Source organism: Poecilia mexicana, unplaced genomic scaffold (genome assembly GCF_051168715.1).
Source record: "Poecilia mexicana isolate PSO_F unplaced genomic scaffold, ASM5116871v1 scaffold_22, whole genome shotgun sequence".
Taxonomy (NCBI): Eukaryota; Metazoa; Chordata; class Actinopteri; order Cyprinodontiformes; family Poeciliidae; genus Poecilia; species Poecilia mexicana.
Window position 1 is genome coordinate 4,891,450 of NW_028263391.1, and position 12,065 is coordinate 4,903,514.

A 12,065-nucleotide genomic window follows, 5' to 3' on the forward strand; every position below is an offset into this window, starting at 1 on the left:
CAGATTTCCTATAGCAGATATGAAAATTGATCAGTTGTCGGCTCTGAACGAGTTTCATTTATCTGGACTGCGAAGGCTGCAGACATCTGGGATATCATAAGAATTAAACTTAAAAACCTAATAAAATACATAAGAATTTGGCTTTTGCATGACAATACTTTTGCAAGGTCACCGCATCTTCCAGTTTTCCAAGAATCCACAACAATCCTTCTGCATCTGCCAGAGTGTCCAGCCAGTCCCTTAACGCGCAGCAGGCCGCAGCAGCACGCAGCCTCGCGTGTAATTACACCGCTTCCTTTACGTTTTATTTTTATCCATTATAGAACCATCGGTTTCTGACGCCCGTCTGTATCTGGAGCATATCAAAAAAATAAAACAAAAAATAGAGTCTAAAATAGCAACGGGCACGCACAGAACCCGACAATAACTAAACTGAGCTCAGCATTTTTAGATCGGGGCTGATTTCACAGGCCACACAGGGGGTTAAAAATAAACATTTAAAGTGTCCGTACATGTCCGCAGTCGTCTGTAATTAGACGCCGCAGCACCGATCGTCAGCGCAGCCGCGGTCATTGTGGCTTCGCGTAACGAGATGCAGTAAATTAAAAGCCATCTGACTTCCACGTGCAGTGCTGCACTCCGGGGTCGCATAAATCTCAAGCTGGAGTTTATACTTCAAAGAAGAAGCAGCTGAGGTGACATTTTTAACTCAATTTCTTTCTATTTTTTCCCTTTTGTTTTTTTTTTTCTCCTCCACCAATACTAGAAACAGAGACGTCAACAATGGCTGCCAAAATCCCTTCTGCATTGCACTTTTGAACAAAATGTTTCTAACAAAAGTATACACACCGTCAGGTCTCCAAGGTATCAACTTGGGATTTTATGTCCTAGGTTGTTTTCTTTTTTCCCCACACACATAAATCTTTTGATGACTTTAGAATGCTGCACTATATTTTTATTTAGAGGCAACAGGGTAAAGAGGCCTCAGTACAAATGCACATGTGAGATTTTTCCATATACGTTTTGTTGGTCAATTGCATCAAATTAATTTTTTTCCTCCAATTCATAGTCATCCCACCCGTCACATGATTGAAAATAATGATACAATGTGACTTTTTCTTTTCTTTGATTTCCCCCCAAAAGGTCTGTCATTTACTGTATTTATTAATTGAGCTGCTTTGGATTTAAAGATTGCATTGTCCGAGTTCATGCTATGGCAAATAAAAATTAGACATGGAGAACAGTATTGTGTGTGAAACATCTTTATTTGGCTGAACATTGATCAGAATTTTGCCTATTTATTGAAAAATATTTCAAAGAGAACAGGCGATCAAAATTAAAAGACTGACTTAATTCGTTACAAGTAAATCAAAAATAAGTTTATCCAAGTAAATATTAGTTATTGAGTTTTTATGTTAAACAAACCTAAATAAATCATGTTTGAGAAACTTAATTATACTACATGTAACAACTCTTAAGGTATATCATTTGTTTTCTTATTTCAGTGCAGGATTAATCCTTAAAAAGCAGAATTAAGCATCTTTTTTAAATCAAATCAGAAAGTGTGGCGAAGTGTTGTTAGCTGTGGCAAGGCGCACAAGTGGCAAAAAGTAAATAAATAAATAAATCATCCTAAAGTCTTTTTGTTCACAACCCATCTGGTTATCCCGGTTGCTTGTGTACCCATTTCTACCTGTACATGTTTTCCTTCCACTTAACCTTCCACTAATAAGCTTGGATTGAGCACAACAAGCGTCTACACTGGTCCTCTTTGAGTAAATGTTTGGCTGCAAGAAAGCTGTAAGTTTCGTGCTCTTCCCATTATTTTGCAGGCCTGCGCTAAAGAAGTATCAAACTACCGTACTCTGATTTCCAGCGATGCTCTCGTGTAAGACGGTGCTCTGCAAGCTGCTGTGAGAGTCAAATCATCCCTGATCAAAGTCAGACCTCTCACTTTCAACGCGTTGGGTGGGTTCTTTGCTTTGCTGATGCGAACCCCCCTTAAGAGTATTTCTAATCTTGATTCAGTTATGTAAGAGATGAACTAGGTCACGAAGCGGAGCGGCAACACAGACAAGACAGTCTGAATCTATAGCAACACGTGGAGCCGATTATCCCCACCGTCCACACGTAGTAGAAGCTTTAATTATCCAAACAAGGCAGCGGAAGTTACGAGTTATAAATGTACGACAACTATTTTTACTCCCATCCAATGTTAGAGTTTTACGGAGTCCCTAAAAGGACACTGAGGGAGAAAATAAACTTCCTCGTGCGAACCAGATAGCATTTGGTCCGCAGGACAAATTAGCTCGTGCGCACCACAAAGTTTATTTGAATTTTTTTTTTCTTCAATGTCCCTTTCAAAAAAAAAAGTTTCAAAAATTGTAAGATACATTTGAACTGAAGAACTAAACAAAACTGTAAACATGTCCTCTAATAAATAACTAGTAAACGTCAGTTTTTGAGATTCATATTTTGATCATGTGCGATTTTGTGGTATAGGACCAACATGTAGACTGGAGTTGCGAGTGTATTTAATCAAAGTTTATTTAAATAAACAGCAAACTTACAAAACCAGGAAAGTAGGCGCTCAGAGGGAAAAACGGGACCAAAGGAGAGGACGGAAGTGACGTAAGGAGCCAGTGGCGAATAAGTAAATTAATGTGGAAATGGTGGAGATGACTGACAGCTGGGAAGGGAGGCTAATGGAAAGCAGAGTATAAGAATAAAAAAGAATGGAGATAAAAATTAAACAGTAACAGAAACAAATACTGCGAAACAAATTAATTTTAAAAATCCCTGACAATAAGAAGAACAGCACTAACACAAGGAATCAACTAAAATTGATAAGATATGCGGAAAAAGACCGTAAAGAAATTATCAGAGAGAGAAAATGACTGAAACTGAAAGTCGAAACAACGAAGTATCATAATGTGGTAAAGTACAAACAGAGAAAAATAAGAAAAAACATCCATTTCTGAAAAAATCGTCTTCTTTTTGTTGCATAATATACTGATTGAAGTTATAAAGAAACCACTCCATGCTTAAAAAGCAGCTTTGAAATAGTACACTGTTTGAATTCAGCTCGTTTCCTGAGAATTTGAGCCAACAATGAATTGCTGTAGAAAGGTAAACTCCTGACTCTCCTTTCCACTGTTTTTACAATTTAAAGTTTAAAAATTAGGAGTGAATATTAATTAAAAAAATGTCACACGTTGTAATTTTGTTAGATAAAATTATTCTAATACAAATTAAAGTAAGTAATAAATATTCTCTCATCCTTACCAAATTGTTAAAATGACATTAATCCTCCAGAGCATAAATGTACACAACAGATTCCACACAGTCATTATTTACTGAAGATTAAATATAGTCAAAATACAGAAGCTCAAAATGACAACAACAAATAAAACTGATGCTTTTAGGATGGAACTTATATACAGTGCAGTTGGTTAACCAATCAGCAGCAAACTGTAGTAGTGGCCCAGTCAAAGTACAGACCTCAGCCTCAGACTGGACCTGAGGAGAGACGTGCAGAAACGAACGTCTGCACGTCTCAGTGGACCGAAGCCACGTTGGGAAGAGGAGCGGGCCAAAACATTCCTTCATAACAATGAGATTGAGAGAGAGAGAGAGAGAGAGACTGATAAAGATATGGAGAAAATGACGGCTGAGATTTACTGCTGCGACAGGCGGGACGTTTACAGACTGCGGGACCCGGAGCTTCTCCATATCGCCCTCAAAGAATTTTCTTCTGAACCTAATAAACTGGGTTTTTTCCCCCTTCCCAATTCAAAGTATTTTTGATTGAATTTTACATATAGTTTTAACTTTTTGACAGAATAAATAAGAAACAGAAAAACAAACTGTTGTAAGACAATTTTAGTCCTACAAGCAAAGCAATAAGAAATAGATATCAAATAAAACAAAGAAGAAAATAGTAAATAACCCCACCACTACTAAACCGGTTTCAAAGACTGAAGCTTTTTATTTGTCTCCCTGTCAGTAACGCACCGGACATTTAGTCCAGCACTGGGACAGAAAGAGAAACTCAAGTCAGAAGTTTTTTCTGCAGCCGAACCATTGCTGTGTTTTGTGAGGGCTCAGGGGAGGCGTTTTCCCTCCACTGCGAGCGCAATTACAGAAGTAAATAAAAACGGTTTTTGTAATTTCAACATGAGACCCGTATTTTCATTCACAAGCAATTCTATGTTGTTAGTTGGGAACATACACATGGAAAAAAAAAGGTAAAACAGGAGTGCCGTTGTCTGGAATAGAGCTTGTGAGATCGCTACATTTACCAACTGAGGTAAAGTCAACTTCAACACAAACTGAACACAATGAGTTTCGGTATGGCAGTATGTCGCTACTTCCACTGCCGGACTTTGGGGCAGTGAGATCCAGAAGTCCACAGCCACACAGTCTGGATTCACGAACAAATGACAAAATCAAAGTGTAACGATAAATGATGCTGTGGAGATAATTCCTCCCTCTGGTGAAAGAAATGTGTTTTAAATGATTAAAACACCAGGCAATGTCGCTTGGGAATGATATAAAAGCAAGTATGTTTTCTCAAATCTCCACGGTAGTTGAAATTTACATAAAAAAATAATTTTTAGTGATATTAAACTGAGTTCTCGTTTGGATGAAAGAGCATAAAGACTGAATTTCATCAAATCTGGTTATTTTCTGTTCTCCTGACTTTACCAGCTTCATTGTTCATTGAAAAGTCAACCCAACATGAACCGATGATTTGCCCTTTTTGTGCTCTTAGCTAAGAGAGTACTTGTCACAAATGTAAGTAAAGATCATATTTTTTTGTGCTTTGTAACTGCGTCACCGTTCAGTAGCGACGCACCATTAGCCTAGCCATTGCCTTCCCTTCCTGTTCCTGTGAAACAAAATCTCGCTTACAGCAGTCTGGCTTTCTCTCGTTCATTCAGATTGTCTCCAGTAGATTATACAATGGGCCAATCAGTAAACAGAAGAAGTGAACGATGATGATTTTCTGCGCCTGCCTTTGAAGCGGAGGAAGTGAACAAAGCCGTTCAGTTCATGTGCCACGCTTCCAAATATTCAATTAACATTACCAGCCTCCTCGTTCGGCTCAGTACTTCTCTGTTCTCAGTTTGCTTACAACGCAGGCCATTTCTGGAAAGCTCCATAACACGAAACTAACACACCAAAGTAGCAACTGGGCAAAATTTTAAACTCCAACACAGTCAATGTCTTAAGGAAACAATCATTTCTCAAAAGCCTAGAGACCAAACCCTCTGTACAAGCAAAGTGTTATCAGGATAACGCATCTTCAAAGTTATCAGTAAGTAGACGCAATGTGCAAGTGATAGGAATGCTCTTTATTCACATTTCAGCTGTGATTGATGCAGATGCTGCTTAAGGCAACAGAAAACATATTACAGGGGGAAAAAAAAACAGTTACAGCTTCTCTATGACCTTTGACCAACTCTTAAAAAGTAGTTTTTATGCTACAAAAATTGAATTTAGATCTACCTCTTGTTAGCACGTTCTGTACCGATATGCTCCGGTTTGCGCAGATATGTCCAGTGTGCTAATATCAAAACACTTCTCTGGCTGGATCTGACGTTTATGCGTTTAGCGGGTGATCTTGTAGACCTCTTCGCCAACATGTAGGACGCCCGTCTTCTTGACGGTGTGCAGCTGCCCGAACAGCGGAGCCTTTTTGTAGATGTGCTTCTCTGATGGCTTACACAGTCGATAGCTGTGGAAAGAATTTCTCATCAGGCTACACTGCACTGTAAAAAGACCGTTTTAAGGTTTTACAAACATTTTTTCTTTACTTGATAAATCCAGTCCATACATTCAACACTTAATGTCTATTTCCATCCATCCATCCATCCATCCATCCATCCATCCATCCATCCATCCATCCATCCTCTTCCGCTTATCCAGGGTCGGGTCACGGGGCAGCAGCTTCAGAAGGGAGGCCCAGACTTCCCTCTCCCCAGCCACTTCTTCCAGCTCCTCTGGGGGAACAGCAAGGCGTTCCCAGGCCAGCAGAGAGACATAGTCCCTCCAGCGTGTCCTGGGTCTTCTCAGAGGCCTCCTCCCATTGGGACATCCCCGGAACACCTCACCAGGGAGGCGTCCAGGAGGCATCTTTACCAGATGCCAGAGCCACCTCAACTGGCTCCTCTCGACATGAAGGAGCAGCGGCTCTACTCCGAGTCCCTCCTGGATGACAGAGCATCTCACCCTATCTCTAAGGGAGAGCCCAGCCACCCTGCGGAGGAAACCCATTTCGGCCACTTGTATCCGTGATCTCGTTCTTTCGGTCATGACCCAAAGCTCATGACCATAGATGAGGGTGGGAACGTAGATCGACTGGTAAATCGAGAGTTTCGCTTTTTGGCTCAGCTCTCTCTTCACCACGACGAACCTGTACAGCAGCTGCTTCACGGCAGACGCTGCACTAATCCGCCTGTTGATCTCCCACTCCCTTCTTCCCCCATTCGTGAACAAGATCCCAAGATACTTAACCCCCCCCCCCCCCAAACTGTAGAAGGCACTCTACCCTTTTCCGGCTCAAGATCAGTGCCTCCAAATCCGAGGCAGTGATCTTGTCTATTTACATAGAAATAAAAATTTAAAATATGGGTGAAGCAAAAGTTTTCAATTTCTTTTGTGTTACAAACATAATAGCTACAAACTACTTACAGTTTAACTATTTTTGACTGAAAAAATAGAAAATTTAGCTCGTCATCTTCATAAAGAGACCAAGCTTTTGCATGTACTCCAAATTGTTCAAGAACAGCAGCTGATTTAATTTGGGTATGCCTTTTCAGGCGTTTTTGGTACTGCTACTTAAGGGTTGAAATGACAGTATATTCATTGACGTGACCTTGTCAAATGTCAATGTTCAGATTTGAAAATTGATGTTCACAAATGGATTTCACCCCATCTGACTCAGGTTGTTTAGCTGAGTTACTAAGGAAAAACTGAACAGCTACTTGAAGACAGACTTATAAACAATTATACACTATGATACTTGAGTAGCTTTCAACGGGGAAAATCATATCAATGTCAGCGGAGAGCGGAAAAAAAAGCAATGTGGAAGGATCTGGAGCCATCTAGTGGCAAAGCTGCAGATTGCAACCAACTTTCCTTAAGTGTTGAACAGGGAAAAAAAAACACTAAACTAAAAGTAAAACTGTTTAACTGTTTCCTTTGGTTGTTCCTGGCAACTCCACTAGTGTGCAACTATTAATAGCCGGTTGTTAGGAAACAAAACAAAGAAAAAATTAGCGCCTGTAAGAGCGATCTGAATGTCAGCTGGCACGGTTTGCAGCAGAGGAGCTGTGATTAAAGCAGATTGATCAGAGTGTGATTTAAAAAAAGGAGCAATCTTGCAACGCTGCAAGGGTCAGCTTCTAATAAAAGCGTTTCTTGAAAACTTTCTTTGTAAATTATCACTAAAATCCCAGTTCATGTCCCACCCTCCAACATAAGGAGAGTGGGATTAAATCACAAGCTGTCAAGTGTTTAATCCTCATAGCACAATCCAAGCTGCAAAACTCAGTACAATCACCTTTTCAGAGTTTCTAGAGGCTCTTTCCTGCTCATCACACCCGTCTCTGGGTCAACTGTGGTCAAAATGCACCTGGAAACAATAGAAAAAACATAAAAACTGATTGCAGGTGAGTTTGCCTCCATTTTCATCAAACTGTTGCTCGTTTGTCCCAGGATGCTCGTTTGCAGCTGGCTTTGTCGGCAAATGAGGAGGTTTTTGTGTGAAGTGTCCAACCGTGTTACCTTCCACATGACATTACACGCTGCAGCCTCACGCTGCCAATCTGGATCTCTTCCCAAGAATCCTGAAAAAGCAAAGCAGTTGGAGATAAATTTAGTCCCTGCTGTTCGCCTTGAAAAGGGCGAGCTATTAGTCAGAAACAAACAGACGAGTGAGAATTTATCCAGGCAGCAGGAGATAAAATAACAAATACATGTAGAGCAAAGACGTTACATCAGTTTTTGATTTTTTTTTTTTAAGATGTTTTATAGTATTTTTTTTTTTTTTTTTCTTTGTCCAACTGACCAACACACCTCATCAAACGGCTCGCAGTCGCCGATCACAATGCTCGGGCGGAAGCGCTCCGTGGTGACCTCCTGGTCCAGTTTGCTGCTGAGATCCTTAACAGATGCCTCAGAGAGCAGCATGATAGGCCCATAATCTGGGTACGCCACCTTCTGGATGAAAGGTTTTAAAACCCAATAACCATTATTTTCAGGAGATGAGCAAACTCAGGGTGCATTCACACCAGTGCCGTTTAGTCAAACTCAGGTTTGTTCATCTGGAAAGTCCGGTTCGTTTGGGGAGGTGTGAACGCGTAATCGAACTCCGACGTACAGACGCACCCATCCGACTATTTTCACTTCTGATACCGATATCTGAAATATAGTATCGGCCGATATCGATCCAATACAGAAAAGCAGTGCTGAGTTGACTTAAAATGTTTCGTTTTTTGTTAAGCACAGACATAAATGTGTTGAATTACAAATTTACTTAATAACTCTGCACCAGTACAGCATGCTTAAATACACCAACAGCTTCACAAGCTCGAACATGTAAAAACAATTTTAATTTGTTCAGTCAGTAAAATCTGGAGAACAGCCAATGTAAAATAAATAAATAAATAAAGGAACCGGAAAAAAACATATATGTAAAACATGCAATTTCTTTCAAATGGTTCTGAAAGTGCAATTAGGAATTCTAAATATAATTTAAAATAATAAAGCATGACATCGCTCAGAGCACAAACCTAGAATCGCCCCTATGGATCAGGCACATTATCACCGATACCCGATCTAGGATTTTTTTCCATATTGGGACCGATACCAATATTAATATCGGATCGGTGTATCTCTGAAGGTTTGACACAGAAAACCGCTCCAGCTAAAAATGTAGCAAATGCTGCCAATTTAGTCCCCAATCGAACCGGGTATACTGGACCACCAGGTGGAAGAACACCCTGTAATATCTGGGAATTTAACTCAGCAGCAGTGTTTAATGGCTACCTCAAACTGGGGGAAAAGAGGCTCGCTCTCAGCCGGCCTCCTTGGCTTCATGTGAGGCTCATAATGCACCAAGCGAAACGTTTTCTCGCCCCCTAGGAAAGTGGTGAGCCAATGGGACGCCTTGTCGCCACAGTCCCTGCCCTGAATGTCCTTGCTAAACACTCTGCAAAGCAAGAAAAAGATTTTAATATCAATACATCAGAAAGACTATCGTGAAAAGGAGCAGAGTGTGAAACTTGCTTTAATACAAAATGAGTTTTACAAAGTAAAATATGGAGATTATTTCATGATTTGACCTCAGGGTTTTAGCAAACGTGGAAGGAATTGTCTCGACTTCGTGTCTGAAGAAGCCAATCAGACGTTAGGGTCTGCCATTGTCCCGCCCACTGAGTTTGATGGCTGACTGGGACGGTTCAAATTAACTCATGATGTGCTTTAGCTCCAGAATATAAAATCATTTATTACGTCTAGTTTTTAAAATGAAATCAATACATTAAATAGAGGCACAAATAATTGATTATATATCCATCAAATTACTTCTGTGTTTATTCACAGTTTTTTTTTTAAAATAACACATTTAAATAATTATTTCATGTTATTTATTTATTGTAATTTGGCACTCTTTACTGTCTTTACTCCTGGGAATGACAGGAAAGAAAGGGGAAAATTCTGGAGGATTGGAGATTTTTGTTGTTAAATTTGCAGCTAAACTGTGGAGGACATGAAACCTGCAGTCAAGGATGTGATTCTCAGGCTGTTTCACTGGGAACTTCAGCTCCTCCATGTCTGGTCCATTCAAAGTAGCGTAGCCGCCCTGGCAGGACAGGGACACCAGGACCAGACGGGGCTCCTGTCTGGCCGTCACCATGTTGCCTTCCTCCGTCACCACCAGCCAGTGTCTGCAAACACACACACAAACATACACACAGGTGGACCTTTCACAGCTGCAACATTCAGCATATCTGGATCAACTCCAAAACTCAGGCGATGAAAACCTCTGCACTCTGAACTTGCACAAACAAGAACCCGGACTGGTTACATAAGAGTCTGTCCTGGATGTTTCCGTTAAGACGGCCCTGGAGCGCAAAATGCCTTCCACACTTTTCAGATTTTCATTCCTAAAACATTTTTGAAAAGCGGATTCTCGTCAATCTGCTTCACAGACATGCACGACTTTATCTTGGAGTAACGTGACAAAATGTGAACAATTAGTCTAAATAAACATTTATGATAGTTTCAAAAGCAATGCTATGAGCAGTTAAGGCTCTGACCTGTAGAGGAGTTCAAAGTTCAAGCTGGACATGAATGACCAACACCTCCTCTCAGGCCCAACTGATCTGCGGACCGCAAACAGAGCCGCAGATCTGCACAAACACGTTTTCCGTGTTTATTTTTAGTTATTGCTTTTTATCCAGCATGGCTGTAATCACGGGCTTGTTTTGCATGTTTGTGTTTCTGCACAACTCGAACCACTTTCTCCTGAGTGTCCGAGTAAAACCGTGACAGATGACATTACTAACAGATTTAAATAAAAACTAAATAGTAAAAATAAAAACCTGCTGGTGTAGCCACACTCACCGATCCTCCAACTCTCCAGCCTTCAGCCCCATTTTCTGGCATTCTGCGACGCTCACAGGCACCGCTTTGCCCGACTTGAGAGGGTGAATGAGGATCTGCGACACTACGCCCACGCGAACGGCTTTTTCTGGCTTTCGCATGTATTTATATCCGAGTCCAAATCCCAGAAGTGCGGCTCCGGCTGCGCCGACCAGAAGAGCCGCTTTCTTATTCTGGGCCAACGCGTTCGCAGCCAGCTCCTTCAGATCCATTTTGGACTCGCTCTCTCGCAGACTTTTCTCTCGACGTTGAACTTTTTATTAAAGAGACAGCGGCGTCCGCGGTGTGACGTTCAATGACACTCACACGGCGTGGTTAATGAGGCTTGCTCTCCTTGTATTATAAAAGGCCAATTAAGACAATTTGATTTTCTCACACGCATTTCTGCCAGTCTTGATAAAAGTAATACACACACACACACACACACACACACTGTTCCCAGTTCAGTTCAAACTGAACATTAAAGGCATAGTTCGAGATTTTAAATATAAAATCAAGATTTTTGATTTTGTTATGTTATTTCCTCATCAAAAACAAAATAAAATAAAAATACAGGGAGTGTTGCTTTGAATCTTTCATGCATGTTTGAAAAATCCTATAAACTCCATGGCAACCATTCAGCTGTTCAAAACGCCTGGGGGGATCTAGCTCCGAGTTCAAGGACGAAGCACCTCCTCAAAGCTGCAGTTTTCAAGCTTCAGTCTCACAGAGCAGCCCTCCCTCATGTCTCCCCCACTCAGCTCCTTCAGACTAACCAGCAGCAATTAGCAAACACCTGGTGGAAAGGCGCATCTGCTGAGCTCATCATACGAGACATTTCTCAGTCCAATGCTGGTAAAAATGTTGTTAAAGGGTTATTGGAGAAGCCATGTGAGATGACTTCCTGAAAGTGGAGTTTCAGAAAGAGCAGGAGTTTCTTAAAGAGACAGAGGCCCAATTTCAAGCCTGTTAATCACCCAGAGATACAATTCAGGTGTGTGGCAGAAGGGAAATACCTAAAACATGCAGGACAGGGGGGCGGTGAGGACCAGGGTTGAGAAACACTGTTTTACATCATGTTTGATATAAAAGCATTTTTATAGCAACTAAAGGTAACACTAGGTTGTGCTACAAAATGACATTATGTTACATAGAAATACATAACACTGCCCCTTTAAATCAATAACCGCTAACAACCTCCCTAGCTCACTTCAAAAAGTCCTGAAAGATCCCTTTCATAATTGACACAAACTTTGGACCCACTCAGGGCTTCTTATATCTTCTTTCTTTAAAACCCGTTGCCAAGTGATGTAATGCCATTGCTGACCTTCTCAGTGGACCTATTTTTGTCTTTGACATAGATAGTCAGGTCTGTGGCCAAAGTAGAAAACAGCAGATGCTGTAGCAATAGGGGG

At 40.9% G+C, this 12,065-nt stretch overlaps 1 protein-coding gene across 2 annotated transcripts; it reads right to left on the reverse strand.

Moving 5' to 3' along the window:
• Positions 1-5,336: 5,336 nt before the first annotated feature.
• marc1 (mitochondrial amidoxime reducing component 1) lies at positions 5,337-10,942 on the reverse strand. Of its 2 annotated transcripts, none has more exons than XM_014989292.2 (7): positions 10,633-10,942; positions 9,783-9,953; positions 9,055-9,217; positions 8,083-8,223; positions 7,792-7,853; positions 7,568-7,639; positions 5,337-5,740 (listed from the first exon to the last, which is right to left on the reverse strand). In XM_014989292.2, the coding sequence occupies exons 1-7, from the start codon at positions 10,881-10,883 to the stop codon at positions 5,614-5,616; spliced, it is 987 nt and encodes a 328-aa protein (XP_014844778.1). In that variant the 5' UTR covers positions 10,884-10,942; the 3' UTR covers positions 5,337-5,613. The 2 variants fall into 2 exon arrangements, with proteins under 2 accessions (XP_014844778.1, XP_014844769.1); XM_014989283.2 differs by having other exon boundaries at positions 8,083-8,226; positions 10,633-10,939.
• Between the last annotated feature and the right edge of the window lie 1,123 nt (positions 10,943-12,065).